This window comes from Toxotes jaculatrix, chromosome 20 (genome assembly GCF_017976425.1).
Source record: "Toxotes jaculatrix isolate fToxJac2 chromosome 20, fToxJac2.pri, whole genome shotgun sequence".
Lineage (NCBI taxonomy): Eukaryota > Metazoa > Chordata > Actinopteri > Toxotidae > Toxotes > Toxotes jaculatrix.
In genome coordinates this window covers 16,439,518-16,455,454 of record NC_054413.1, presented here as the reverse complement: position 1 = coordinate 16,455,454, position 15,937 = coordinate 16,439,518, and the positions used below count along the sequence as shown (strand labels likewise).

General features: G+C 43.4%; 1 protein-coding gene across 1 annotated transcript in view; it reads left to right on the top strand.

The window, feature by feature from the left end:
* The first annotated feature begins 2,852 nt into the window (after positions 1-2,852).
* vopp1 (VOPP1 WW domain binding protein) overlaps positions 2,853-15,937 on the top strand; it is a 56,412-nt gene continuing 43,327 nt past the window's right edge. The window contains exon 1 of the mRNA XM_041065566.1: positions 2,853-3,099. Coding sequence (XP_040921500.1) covers positions 3,049-3,099 — 51 coding nt within the window. The 5' untranslated portion in view covers positions 2,853-3,048. The remainder of the gene's footprint in view (positions 3,100-15,937) is intronic.

The following is a 15,937-nucleotide window of genomic DNA, read 5'->3' as shown; positions in this document are numbered from 1 at the left end:
ATGCTGCTTTGGAAATGTCAAAGCACATGCTGTGATCGGCAGGACAGAAAACAAGTTGCTAACATCTCAGCACAAGTTAAGACAGACAACTGTCACAATCTGATGATAACAGGACAGGCTGGGAAAGACTGATAAAATTAAAGGAGTTTTAATGAAAGAAAAACAGGCTTATAGGCAGATGGGAGGATGAACAGGCAGGTGAGTCGACAGGCAGGAAGGAACAGACAACAGGCTTCTATACCGAGGTAGCAGGCACACAAGGGAACACAAGGAAACGTAAAAATATGAGCCGACATGGAGCTGGTGATGATGGCAGGTTTAAATACAGACTGGGGTGATGAGGGAACTGGGATCAGGTACGTGAGTGGGCAGAGAAGATTGCAAATGCAAAACAGCTGAGCAGGTGGACGAGACAGGAAAAAAAAAAAGTCCGGGGGACATCTGGTAGGTGGAGGAAGGAGGAGGAAGAATGGCAGGTCTGGGGAAATGAAGGGGGGGGAGGACGTGATACCCATCCAGTTGTTAGTGATTTCATAAGACGCATCATTAAAAGTTGTGCTTTGTTATTATTCAAGATATATTTAATCTACGGTCATTATATCACCTTCATTCGCTGACTCACCCCATCACACACACATCCACCATGGTCTCTCCCCCCTGAAGGATGCTACCATTACACCCGTCCATGTGCCATTGTGTGTGCTGTCCTGTCAGTGTCAGAATCTGCTGCTCTGCAACACACACACACACACACACACACACTCACTGCTGGTCTCTTTATGTTTGCCCTCCGCAGAGTGGAAACAACAGCAGAGCATAAAGCCTCATCACCCACACAACGGGATGTAAAGTGTTGCAGTCTGGTGCCAGCAGAGTGAAATCAATAGTTAACACACAAACATATATACGTGGCGTGACACACAGGCCGGGACACTGGCCGCAGCCTGATAGCTGGTGTGACAGCTGGTGTTTGGATGATTAGACAGGTGACGGGAAGCATCATCATCATCATCATCATCACCAGGTTTAAATAATAAAATCAATGATGAAGTCCGTTTACCGGCTTCAGTTTCAGGGTCCTGGTGATGTTCATGCTGGCTCACTGTCACACTACCACAACTTACTGTAACACCTGACCTGACCAGTGTGTGTCACGTGACCTGCAATCCCATCCTGTGGCCTCACCACCCCCCGGTGGTTTCCTGCTCGGTTTGACCAACCGAAGACAGAACCGGCGCTGCATATTCTGACTGTGTCTCCTGTCGGCCTCTGTCCCAGCTGTCTCCACGGTCTCAGCGGCTGGGTCAGATCAGGTGCTGTCCGTGGTGCTGAATCTGGACCCCCCCCCCCCCCCCCCCCCCGGCCCCTCTTGTTACACTGCCACATGACTGACATGCTGCATATAAAGCCCTTCACACTCAAGCTGATTTGGGACAGTGAACGATCATTTGACAGTGGAGAAAGACAGATGCATGGACAGAGGAAACAATACAGAGCCCTTTATTAAAATCTATGAACCATTATAAGCCATTATGAAAGCAGACATGCTCTAAGTAACTGTTGCCATATAAAGACAATATGTGTAATGTATAGTTATATGCAAAAACATCTATCCAGTCCTTCATTGCTTAGATGCATAAGCTAAGTACACATCCAGCTGCCAATCAGCTGCCACTGATAAAGGTTAATTGTTGTTAATGGGATTGGTTTGACACAAAATGGAAAAAGGCCTTAATGGTTAAGACACATATAATAAAACTGCATCGTCCTCACTTTGATTGCACATGTTAGCCTTTATTGCATGTCATAACCCACTCTGTCTCTCTGTCTCTGTGTTTCTGGTCTTTGGCTTTCACCAAAAATAGAATAATGCCACTTGTTATCCCATTAAAAATGATCAGATTCTAATGCCAAACAGCCTTGTCACTCCACCTTAGGCCTGGGGTTACCAAGCCAGAGCTCAGCTAACACACCCTGGCAGTGAGGGCAGCTTGTTATGACCCATGGTTCCAGCTTATTGTTTCTTCTATCCAGGACCGCTCCACGACCTTTACCATGTATTGACTATAAAAATGACAGGGAAGGTCACCTGACCTCAGCAAAGTACTCGTTTTAACCCAAACCCTGATCTTTACCTAAACCTAAAAGTTTCAGAAATGCTCGGGCACAGGACCAGACTTAAACAGAAGAGACAGACCGGTGGGTCTTGAAAGTGCAAATGTTTTTACTCTTTACTGTTTATCTACTATTATTTGGCTCTTAGGCGACTAATTCTTCTGAGAGAACATCAGATAAAAGCTGTTAATGTTTCCTGTATACCTTTCCAGAAATGATTTATGTGTTGGCTAATTAATCGTTTAGGCAAATTGATAGATGTTAGTGTTGATATATTAGCACTATAAGTCCTTGCTGTTAAACCCAGTCCATTCTGTAGTGCACCACCTGAAATTCAAACCCTTAAATTATCCTCATTTTAAGGAGTAGAATTGTTAAAAATATGAAATATATAATGAAGTTTATTTCTAATCTAAACATTTGAATGTTCTTTTTCTGGAATTTGAAAATCTTTTAAAATCGATTTAATCCTAAAGATTAAAAGCAGATATTCCTTTTAGGCGTGTGAGCTTTGTATTTTTGTTATTCTTTAAAAGTTTTGCTACACAACGAAAGTGTCAAATAGGAAGTGTAAATAAAGAGCGATAAAGCTTTGTTGTTTGTTTGTGTGTTTATGTTTGGGGCGCGGGGGGTAAAGGGGGAGGGGGGGCTGGGAAATGGGCGTGGAATAAGCCAACATCACAGGCTAATGCAGTTTCCCACCATGCCATCAATCTCCGTCTGTGGAGCGTCCGACCGTCACCCAGGTTGCCTTCATCCGTCCCGTCACCCGAAGGACTTCGCGTCGGACCGCCTGGGTCGGATCTCTGGGTGTCTCCAGTAGCGGGATGAGACCGACGTAGTGATTAAAAAATAAAAGGAGCATCTCCTCCTCCGTCTTTTCTCTTCTCCAGAAGCGGAGCTTAGCTTCCTACTCTACCTACCGGCGGAGATATGAGGAACCCACTGGCCGATTTAGCCCTGACATTCTGGCTGTTTCTAGAGGTGAGCGACGCCTGCCGTTGTTACACATGAGCGACGTTTTGTTTGGAGCTTTGACAGACAGCCGAGTGTGGTTGGATGAATAGTGTTATCCTTTGTGTGTGTGCAACATACAGAGACAATAAGTCGTTTGGTTGGCGGCTTGTCGGTGTGCGAGCAGGCTGCCTGTGATGCGGCTCCGATACGTGCCGCTCGGCATTGTTTTCAGAGCGTTGGCCGCCAAACTCAATTCAAATCTGACATAATTCGATATTCCCTCACTTAGCACCAAAATGAAACACATCCTAGAGGACAAATTTAGGTTTTTATAACATATGTGGCATTTTTTGTTAACTTCGGCATGCAAATGATCCACTAAGAGAGACTGTACATATATAAAATCTTAACTTTTGGATTTAGGTTGATGCTCGGTTGTCATATAAGTCCCTGAATAGAACATGAGAACAAAAAGAGGAATATCAAATAGAGATAATGCTGGATGGAGAATACGCTTGATGACTGGAGGAGAGGAGAATGTGGACATTTCATGGTTTGGTAAGTGCAGCCAGGCAGGCTGCCAGAGTTACCTGTGATTCTGACATCCTTTGTCTTTGTGCCTCGACCCCATAACTACTCACTAGGTTACTGGGCCTGTAGGACACACACACTCACACACTCACACAGTGTAGGTATACAGTAGGTAGGAGGCTGAATCCAATTCTAGGCAATAATATTCAAATTTCCTTTGTTTCAATGCGTTTCCCTTTATGTTATGTGATTTTTCAGTTCAGGAAAACAAATGTGCTTCACACCTATGTACACGTCGCCTGGGATTTAAGGAGGACGAGGGGGGGGACAACAGTGAGCTCACATGTGATTTGATTTTATAGGTCTCTGAAGGTACCACAACGCGGTCACAGTCCCCACTCTTCCTGTCAGTCCGGTAGCTCTGACACTCATGTCTCTTCATGTATTATTAACTCTCATCATTATTATTTGATTTCGTTCAGCTGACCTAGTGAGCACATCCATTTTGAATGTGAGCAGGCAGCCTTGAGGGAGTCAGGCCCTTGGATCTTGTACTGGTTCTGCTGCCTTCACTTTGATAAGTGGCTCTGACATCCTGTAACACTTGAAGGGAGACTGCCGATGTTTTAGTTCATTTCCGGGAGCTTTGACCGACAGAAGTGTGGCTCTCTTTTTATGTCTTTTGTGGCGGAGAAGCCTCTGTAGCATTCAGACAGATGATGGTGATTTATACAGGTTTAAGAGCTAATCTGGTATATTCTCTAACATTTTGTGTTGGCAAAACTTTTTACCAAGTCTTATGGAAACACAGATTGGAAGATCCATGATGAGCTCCCTCATTTTCAGAATAATAAGAGTCATCTGTGATTTTTTTTTTCTTTTCATAGGGAACGATGAAGCTTTCCACTTTCAGAGATGATCTGTGTGTCAAAACACTTGTCACATGTTGGTTTAAGTGGACTGATGGACAGAGGCTTCTAAAGATCTCTCTCACCTGCTGATTCTGACTACATGTCTATCTGTAGCATTAGTGACATGAGCCAAATAATGATGATGATGATGATGGCGGCTTTTCTGTTCAGTTGAAGGGCAGCTGGTGCATATCACACAACCGTAGGATGAAAGCTAGCTGGAGAGAGAGAGATGGTGGCTGTCAGTCCCTGCTGTGATTTTCTGATCTTTGATGGGAATGGAAGAGTTAGGATCTCAGTGCAGAGCAGCCAGTCTCTGGAGGGAGTGACTGGATAGTGTGGGAACAATTTCCACCCCCCCCACACTTTAAAAAAAAAAGTGTGTGCACTTCAGGTACAGGTACATGTGATGAATTAATGATACAGCTGTGTGTAGTGACACCTGCTCACCGTTACAGCACAGTCTCGTCTTTAGTCGCTTGTTTCGTTGACAGGTCTAACGAGCATGGAGCAGGCAGGAGATACTGATATGAACACAGCTGATTGAAGGCGGGTCTACATCCATTTATAGCAACCTGTGGGAGCGGAAATCAGACCTTTGCAATACTTTCCCAGTTTCGCAAAGACTGAGATTTATAAAACAACTTAACAAATCTCTTTTTGGTTGTGTTGTTGCCACCTCCTGGTCTGGACCAGTGGGGCTGACTGGCTAATGTTTTGGCAACGGCTATAGGTAGAGTGTTCTTGTTCTTTATTTTAACCCAAGCTGTTAAGCGAACCAGACTCTATTATACCATTGTCAGACAATAAAACTGTCAATTTTACAGCGATTTTTTCAGCATTTATAGGTGGTACACTTCCTGTCAGATTGCCTTGTGGGTCGTATCGGACAAACAGGGACAGCCCCCTCTATCTGGTGTGAGGTCTGGATCGGCTACTCAGCAAATCACTCGTGAATCTCAGTGCTTTATTTGTTTTAGGGAGCTGTCTTCTGCTGCCGCCCACTCACTGCCCCCCCCCCCCCCTTTAACACTCATTTACTTGTATCACATGAAGGCAGGATCAGGAGGAAGCCAGTGCCCAATTAGTATGTATTGCATGGCTGGGACAGTGCTCATTAGGAAAGAGAGAGCGCACAGAATAGACTAATTTCTGAGGTTAATTTCATACTGTATAGCTTTATTAGAAGTAATATTAAATGATTAATGATCAGCGGTCACTGATTAACCATCTCACATGGTAAATTATTCAGCAATAGGTAGAAATAATTCATCACATGTATTGTTTTCTTAGAAATCTGGCCTTAATACACAATGTGGGAGTGATGTATTAAACCTACACTGCCGCTGTGTGTTAGAAGTTATTGATTTCTGGGTAAAAAGTTTTTTTTTTGTCAAACAAATCATGATCAACTTCATATGTATTTCTAGAATGAACTACTATATATGACATGAATACAGCATTACATGCGTGGTCTTAAGATTCCTTCACATTCAATGTTGGGCGGAAAGGATTCCCATAGGTAGCCACTCACAGACGTTCATTTTATTTTATTCATGACGGCTCAAAATGGTGTTGTATAATACTCGCTGCTAATGGATTCTGAATAGTTAAATAGCAGCTGAATGGAGTAGTTATCTAGCGTCAAACGTCTTTTGTGTGACAGGCAGGGTTGGTATGATGGGAGGGTAAATACTGTGCACGTTCAGAATCAGGGGTTAAGTTACCTCCAGTGACGGACTGTGAGCCCGACGTCACACATCTGTCAGGTTTTACCGTTGCTGACTGGCCAAACCCTTACAATGCGAAGAAGTTTGTGTTGCCAGAGACACTTTGGACATTGTTGTCAGAAGAGCTTTGTACATTAGGATGTAATTGTCCTAAACAAACAAGCATGTGAACGGCATTTGAACAGTGCGGTAGAATCTTAAGAAGCTGTTTCCATGGTGTTGTATAACACCTCTTTTTACACAGATGTTGGAATCATTTTAGAAGCTTTTGGCCTTTTTGTGCTGTGGGACACTTTGCAGGATAATTATTAAAATGTTACACAATCTGCAGCTGAGTGGCAGCAGGGCACATCCACTCTTTCCTCCTCAGGTACAAAGAGGCTGGACATTATTTTAAGATCTGCAGCCCCGCTGTGAACGGCTTCTGTGGTTTTGTTATCTGTGAAGAGCCTTTTTTTCTGTGTTCTGTGAATCTGGTTTGGTTGTTATTGATTTTTGTACTTTAGTTTCCTGTTTTTTTTTTTAAACCCAAGCATTGTTTTAGCACAACCAGCAAACCCTGCAAAGCATTAGTGTTGAAATATGCTCCAAAACAGAATCAGCTAGGTTTCTGTGATTCAGACTCATTGAACATCCTGGCAGAGATATTCCATTGTAAAGACTCTGAGCGAGAGTGGCCCTTCTAACCAATCAGAGAAGGACAACGACAGGGGTGGGAGCTTATGGATGTCAATCAATACATGAAGGCACTTCTGGTACTACTACTACTACTACTCCTTGCACACAAAGCTTCGAGCTGGTATTAGTTGCTAGAAGATGTGGCTAAGGCTAGCAAGTCATATTTCCTCGTCTTTGCTTTCGGGTGACTTTTGTTTGTCTCATTATCTCCGTCTCTGGTGCGATGCCGGGGTCACATGCCGGCATCTGCATCTGCCTTTCATGAAGAAATGTTTGGGAAGTTCAGCATAAAATTTCAGTCCTTTACTTCTTTTCTTCTACTAAAATGATCTTGCCGTCTGCAGAGGAAACGTTGTGGTCGTTGTTGTCTTAGCTTTGTGCATGTGTTTTCGTAGTTCCCTGTGAATTAAATAGTTCTTCTTGTGTCTGATGCTCGTGTTGGCCATGTAAGTATAGGATATATGAGGTAAAACATGCACCTACACATTAAACAGCCTCGGCCTGTTGATCTTGCACTGACTCTTTGCTGTTTGAAGTCATTTTGTCCTAAACTCAATGAGCTGTTTTGTCTCTTCATCGTTATTGCTTCCATATATAACTCGTCTTTTTCTGAGCTATTTCAAGTGTTTGCTTTGTTTCTCTTTTTCTGTTGCTTCTTTGTTTGAATGTTTTATTATCCACTAAAGCACTTTACAGAATTTGAAAGTGCCTTGAAGTTTCCTAGTGTGAGGTAATCCATCACCTTTTTTTGTGTGTGTGTGTGTCTGTTACCTTGTTGTGGACATTTGAGGTTCATTCATGCGTCGTGTTGCCTTCATGCTGGTGCTGGTTACATCTGGGATGACTTTGGTGCCCTCAGTGTCAACAAAAGTTTTAAGACATCAGTATCCTAACATCAGGACTTTTTTATGTCTCAACAAATATACATACACTCACTCTTTGTACAGCTATGGATAGATTTCATAAGGAAAGATCACTGCTGTGTATTTATATGGCGGCTTGAGAGTGTCAATCTGGTGACGTGCCACATTTTTCATGTTCAGACGCCATGAAGGAAAAAAAAAATGGCTCAGTTAATGCAGAAGGTAGCTGCATCGTAATTCCTTCTTCTTAGTGTTTCTGTCTTCTCAAAGTGTTGTCATGTTGTCGTTTTCTTACTCGACAAAGAGGAGCTCTCGATGTGACCTGTTTAGGCCACCAGATCCCTCCTTGCGCTGGAGCATCCTCGCTGTGTGCAGTCATCCGGTTAGTAAAGAGTCCATTTCCAGGCCTGTGAGACTGTGGTTTCTGTGCCTATAATTAGAAAAAAGGTCTCATTACTGTGCAGTGTCTGATCAAGGGTTGTTCTCTGCTGTTTGTTTTCAATATAGGATCTGAAAGCGAAGCGAAGCGAAAGTGACACTGTAAAAATGTTTCACATATTTGAAAAGCAGAGATGTTTTGGACTGATCATTGTTGGGAATTGCCCCCCTCTGTTAGACAAGGGCTGTTTATATGAATGCACACAGGCTTAGGGATAAATAACATTAACATTACACTTTTTGTTCAACCTCCACAGTCTGGATGTGAAAGTATCCCGGTATCAGTAAAGTCTGACGGGAAACTGAAGAGAGTAACCAGCGTGCTAGAGACTGACAGGTCTATGCTGCTCTCTGCTCCAGACCCTGAAACGCATGTTGTGACTTAAATAATAAAAGTATTGATTCAGTTTTTTGAGACAAAAAGCCAAATAACTGTCCTTTTAACATGTTTTTTCTTTTAATTATAGCGCAGTAAATGCACAGAAAGCAACTACGTTTAACAACGTGTGCTGTATTTTGCTTCGATTCATCGTTTAATTTGTTTTAATTTAGGCGTGTTCAGATTTTGAGATCTTGAGATCTTAATTTTGTTCAAACTAGACTACATTTGGTTCAAAAGCTATTTTTTTTTTTTAAGATTAGAACCTTTATTGTTGTGGCCATCTGATGATACGTAACATTGTGCAGATCTGCAGGTTAGGCGCCACCACAGTAATTCTTTTTTTTTTTTTTTTACCTCCTATACCTGGGATGAGACTATAGACATGCTGCACATTGTATTTAAATTAGAATTTGACCAGTATTAAGCAGTAAAACCTGCCATTCTGACAGTAGAGAACCAGTAACAACTGCCCACTAATACATCCAGGCAGAGCAGTAGATTAACAGATGTGCTTCTTCTACATGATACCCCCCACCCCCTCCCTCCCCGCTGCCTTCCTCCGGCTCTGTTTCCTCCTCACTGTTGTCTCTGCATCAGGCCAAACACACACTGACAATCAAATGATGCTTGTTGGCCTGTTGCTGCTCGCTAATGGCAGAGTCTTCTGTGTGCGGTCAGCGGAGATCAATGAGACAGGAAGGAGAGGGAGAGGTAGATGGATGGGAGATGAGAGGAAGCAAAGACAGGAGCGAAATACAGAGGAGTGGGAGAGATGAAACAATGTAAGGATCAAGCAAGAAAACAGATTTTGAAAATAAAGAAGGAAAATTAGGGGTTTATAAAGGCTAATACTGATGTGGTTGTGTAAATATCCGAAGTCTCTTTTTTGATCATTTTCAAGTCAAGATGTTTCCTGATGATTTTTAAGTCAGAAAAGTGGTTGTTAATATAAAATCACAGGGATTTAGAGTTTGTCATGAGACACTGAACTGCCTTGGAATCCAGGATAATAAGAAAACATTTTAATTCAGTGTGATAAAAAATGTCCCACACACTGCAAGCGTGCAAAAACTCCATTGAGTTTAGAGGTATGAGAGCAACGCAGCGGTCAGTGATGTTTGACTTTTCACAGGGAGCTTCTTTATTGACCCATCTCCCTTCACAATCTCATCTACAGCATCCTCCAACTTCAAAGGCAAAGCACATCCTGATCAACACACACACACACACCTGCTTCTAAAGGTTTAATGTGCAGTGTAGAACCATTTGAACTATTCATCCCTTCAAATGTCCTCTAGCCAAAAACCCATCTGAGCTGCTTTTAAAGCAGGAAAACACATTCTCTGGTTGCATAACGGTCATTTTTGTCCTGCAGGAGCACAGAGGGACATTTTCCTCTCCTGTCAGCGCTTTCACTGGGGCTCTAATTAGGGGAAGACAATGAACAGAGCTGGACAGTGAAAATGGCTGGCAGAGTGTTGAGGACAGGAAACCGATCGGATCCAAGCTAATAGTAGATGGATGGCAACAAAGTCAAGAATTGTGAAATGAAAGCTTTTTTTTTTTTTTCTTAATTCTAGCTATTGTTATTGTTATACATACACTTTATTTTACATATGAGCAGTTTTGTCCTTTGTCTCCACATTCTGCACACTGCATGCTGATGAAATAGTCCCTCATTTATCTCACCTCCACTCATGTATATCACCCCAGAGGTGAAATTGTTATCCGAGTGTGAGATGAGAGGCCAGAAGCTATTAGATTCGGAGGAGAGCTGAGAGGGAGGATCAAGAGTGTTCATATCAGAGCGTGGGCTGTACACGGGGTCTGCCTCAGCAGCACTGAGGCCAGCAACGGCCGTGGACTGCAGCCAGAAGAGTGGACGTATTAATGCAGAGAGGAAGGCAGATAAATGGATGGTACTTGCATGAAGTCGGCGATGAGTCTTCCTCAAGGCTCAGCACTTACTCTTGTTTGAAAGCTCTGACTGATGACAAGCATGACGTAGATATCCGCAATCTCAAGAAGATAAATCTCAGTGGCGTTGGTGACCCTGTAATATTTGTTGTAGCACCACAATCTCACCGAAACTTCCCGTTGACAAAAACTTTCCGCCACATCGAAGTGTGTGAGAACCTGTTTAATGCCGCTTAATTTGCTGTGGAGCAAGTTCTTAAATGCAGGAAATTTTAAATCTAAATTACTGAGCACATGCATGTTTCCCAGAGGATGAACCCTTGCAATTTGTAGCCACGCTCAACACCTTTCAACATCTATTGGATGGATTGCCATGACATTGGGTACAAACATTTCAAAGTCCCCAGATGATATATTTTAGGGACTTTGATGATCACCTAACGTTTTCTGCTTCAACATGACTTTACTTTTTTAGTTTTTTAGTGAAATATTCCAGCTGTTATTTAATGGATCGCCAAGCAACCTGGCACAGGTGTCCATGGTCCCCCCAGAGGATAAACCCCAATGACTCTGATGATCCCTGACTTTTCGTTTAGCATCATCTGGTCAGGTCAAAATTAAAAGAATTTCCTGTATTTTGGTTTTATTTACCAAATACCTGTAAATCTAATAATATTCCCATCAACCTCAGTTTCACTTTGTTTTTAGTGCTAATGAGCAAATGTTAGCACGTGGTGGATGTAGTAGATGTTACGGGCCAGAATGTCACATGATATCTCGTAATATTACAGATAGATTACCATTAAATCTGCAGAATTCAGTGATGCCTCTGTGAGGATGGACCCTTATGGTTTTAATAACCCCATCACCTTCACTCTTGTGCCGCATCCCTGGTCAGGTGTTGTATCGTATTTCACTGCTTGAACGTTAGGGCTGTCATTTAAAATCAGGGCCATTAATCGAGCTGCTCTGTGGCTCTTTAGATTTGAAATCAAAGTATGTAAAAAAGATGAGAAATAAGACAAAAAGATCAAGCGGACTGGCTCGCTGTTCCTCAGATCACAACACTTTGAAGATTTGATTTTGCACTTCCTGTGTGGATGGGATTTCCCACTACCGACTGACCACAGTGATAACATCACATTCTGTACAAATAGAGTGAATCCACATCGTCTCTGTCCCTCTCACACTGTGTGTGTTTCTGCCATTACTTTTCAGCCCAAGTGACACAGTTTGGTCCCATTCTCCACCAGTAGCCTGACAAATAACCCATTGTGCCGGCACGTTGTGAGAGCCACCAAAACAACTCGACCTGCCACGCCGCCCTGCAGCTCTGCTCTCTGCACACACACTGTCAGAGATGTGGCTGGATTTTGTTGTATTCCTCTGGGCCTTCATTTATCACTCTGCTAAAAGCAGAAGCGCTAAAAGTACAGTCCTTTTATTTTTAATCCTACCTGCAAATTTGAGAATAAAAGCTGTTTATGAAAGTTTCCAGAGGTCTCTCAGTTTGGTTAAGATGAAGATGAGCACAAAAACAGAGGTGATCCTCCTGAGACATGCTCTGGAGTGATAATGGAGTTACACATTAGCTGAAATAATGTGTATCATTCAGCAAGAGCAGTTTTAACCTGCTATTTGCATTTGATTTGAGCATTTGATACGACGCAACATCATTATTTCTATTTATTAGAGCTAGATATTAAAGCTTATTTTGATTTAGTTTCCATGCGTCTTCATGCACTTGTCATCATGGTCCTAAATTCTCCTTATTATATGTTTTATTAAATGTACCTCATCTACCAGCAGCAGATTTTCTCCCCTGTTCCAGGTTAATTTATTTTTGTGTTTCCATTGAAACCAGTTTCCAGTCTTTCCATCCCTGTTCTTGTATTGTGAATATACTGGAGTCATCCCACGTGTTAGCTATTGCACATATCAAGGATTTCACACAACATTTTTTTTAAAGAATAAGCAATGTGGAAGATAGTATATGAAATATGGAAATAAATTCCATAAATGTAATATGGAAAATCCTAATAGCAGCACTGAAAAAAAACTATCAGTAAACACTTACCAAGGATTGTGCAAAGAAGATCCCTCTGTTTGTTTATACAGCTTCCTGTAATGCAATCCATCCCTTAAAACTACAAATGGAATTAAAGCTGCAAGCAGCGATGACGGGCCCTCGCACCCCTTGCGACCCGCCGGAGTCGCAGCCGACGCAGCCAAGTACCAGAGTCCCCCTATGTCCTCTCCTCTTCTCCCCAGTACACGTCATAGTACAAACAGGTTATTTCCTGTTACCAGCAGGGGGCGCCACGAGTAAGGCGGGGGTTTGACATATGGAGCTGTTCAGGGAAGAGCCCTCATCATGCTCATAAAGTTTGAAGATGTTTGGATAAAGTATGTGGACGTGAGAGCCATTCAAAATGTCATGGCAAATTCACCAAACGCCACCGAACATTGGCGAGCCACAGAGGCCACACCCTTTAACTTAGAGAAAAGTCTCTTATAACTTTTGATCATCATGGTCTTGAGGTGAGGTCCACCAGATATGAAGTTGATCGGGTGAAATCCCTAGCACGAGTTCATCCGCATACCAATGGTGGAAAGCACTCAAATTTGGCCGCCAAAAACAAAATGGCTGACTTTCTGCTGGGTTGAGGTCATGGTGTCAAGAGACTTTTTTGTGCGTCTGGAAGTGTTCTTTATGTGTACTGATTTTCATCTTTTTATTCCAAAAAAACCCATATGGAGAGGGGTATTTTAAATCTTCAAGGGGGCGCCGTTGAGCCATTTTGCCCCGCCCAATTACAAAAACCCCATCAGAGTCTAGGACCAGCCCCCAAGAACGTGTGTATGAATTTGTAGGATCATAGGAGGTCGTTAAGGTCATTACAAATCCAAACGTAATTTCACGGCGAGGGATCGTCAGTTGCCGCGCTGCCACACAGATGCCATTGCACCCAGCTTCACGGCCTTTATAATGTAGCTTCACCAAGTAGTTGGGAAGGTTGTAGAGCAGAAACCAAGCCGATGGTGTCAACTATTAAGGAGCAGTACACTTCAGAGTAAAAATAGGTCATTTCCTGTTACCAGCAGGGGACGCCACGAGTAAGGCGGGAGTTTGACATATGGAGGCGTTCAGGGCAGAGCCCTGATCATGCTCATAAAGTTTGAAGATGTTTGGATAAAGTATGTGGACGTGAGAGCCATTCAAAATGTCATGGCAAATTCACCAAACGCCACCAAACTTTGGCGGGCCACAGAGGCCACGCCCTTTAACTTAGAGAAAACTCTGTGATAACTTTTGATCATCATGGTCTTGAGGTGAGGTCCACCAAATATGAAGTGGATCGGGTGAAATCCCTAGCACGAGTTCATCCGCATACCAATGGTGTAATTCGCCAAAATCGCCAACTTCCGACCACAATGGCGGACTTCCTGTTGGGTTGAGGTCATGGTGTCAAGAGACTTTTTGGTGTGTCTCGGTATGATCAACATGTGTACCAATTTTCATGCACCTATGACAAACTAAGCCCAATGGGAGGGGGGTTTTGAAAATTTCAAGGGGGCGCTGCGGAGCCATTTTGCCCCCCCCATTTACAACGACCACAAAATATCAAATTTTTCACCAGACCTGATGACTGTGCAAAATTTCAGGCGTTTTAGAGCATGGGAAGGGGTTGAAAAATGCAGTTGTTTGGGAGGAATAATAATAATAATAATAATTAAAGCTGCAAGCAGCGATGACGGGCCCTCGCACCCCTTGCGACCCGCGGGAGTCGCAGCCGGAGCAGCCAAGAGTACCAGAGTCCTCCTATGTCCTCTCCTCTTCTCCCCAGTACACGTCATAGTACAAACAGGTTATTTCCTGTTACCAGCAGGGGGCGCCACGAGTAAGGCGGGAGTTTGACATATGGAGCCGTTCAGGGCAGAGCCCTCATCATGCTCATAAAGTTTGAAGATGTTTGGACAAAGTATGTGGACGTGAGAGCCATTCAAAATGTCATGGCAAATTCACCAAACGCCACCGAACTTTGGCGAGCCACAGAGGCCACGCCCTTTAACTTAGAGAAAATTCTGTTATAACTTTTGATCATCATGGTCTTGAGGTGAGGTCCACCAGATATGAAGTTGATCGGGTGAAATCCCTAGCACGAGTTCATCCGCATACCAATGGTGGAAAGCAGTGAAATTTGGCCGCCAAAAACAAAATGGCCGACTTCCTGCTAGGTTGAGGTCATGGTGTCAAGAGACTTTTTTGTGCGTCAGGAAGTGTTCTTTATGTGTACTGATTTTCATCTTCGTACTCCAAAAAAACCCATATGGAGAGGGGTATTTTAAATATTCAAGGGGGCGCCGTTGAGCCATTTTGCCCCGCCTAATTACAAAAACCCCATCAGAGTCTAGGACCAGCCCCCAAGAACGTGTGTATGAATTTTTATGATCATAGGAGGTGGTTAAGGTCATTACAAATCCAAACGTAATTTCACGGCGAGGGATCGTCAGTTGCCGCGCCGCCACACAGATGCCATTGCACCCAGCTTCACGGCCTTTATAATGTAGCTTCACCAAGTAGTTGGGAAGGTTGTAGAGCAGAAACCAAGCCGATGGTGTCAACTATTAAGGAGCAGTACACTTCAGAGTAAAAATAGGTTATTTCCTGTTACCAGCAGGGGGCGCCACGAGTAAGGCGGGGGTTTGACATATGGAGCCGTTCAGGGCAGAGCCCTCATCATGCTCATAAAGTTTGAAGATGTTTGGATAAAGTATGTGGACGTGAGAGCCATTCAAAATGTCATGGCAAATTCACCAAACGCCACCAAACTTTGGCGGGCCACAGAGGCCACACCCTGTAACTTAGAGAAAACTCTGTGATAACTTTTGATCATCATGGTCTTGAGGTGAGGTCCACCAGATATGAAGCTGATCGGGTGAAATCCCTAGCACGAGTTCATCCGCATACCAATGGTGGAAAGCACTCAAATTTGGCCGCCAAAAACAAAATGGCTGACTTCCTGCTGGGTTGAGGTCATGGTGTCAAGAGACTTTTTTGTGCGTCCCGAAGTGTTCTTTATGTGTACTGATTTTCATCTTCGTATTCCAAAAAAACCCATATGGAGAGGGGTATTTTAAATCTTCAAGGGGGCGCCGTTGAGCCATTTTGCCCCGCCCAATTACAAAAACCCCACCAGAGTCTAGGACCAGCCCCCAAGAACGTGTGTATGAATTTTTATGATCATAGGAGGTCGTTAAGGTCATTACAAATCCAAACGTAATTTCACGGCGAGGGATCGTCAGTTGCCGCGCCGCCACACAGATGCCATTGCACCCAGCTTCACGGCCTTCATAATGTAGCTTCACCAAGTAGTTGGGAAGGTTGTAGAGCAGAAACCAAGCCGATGGTGT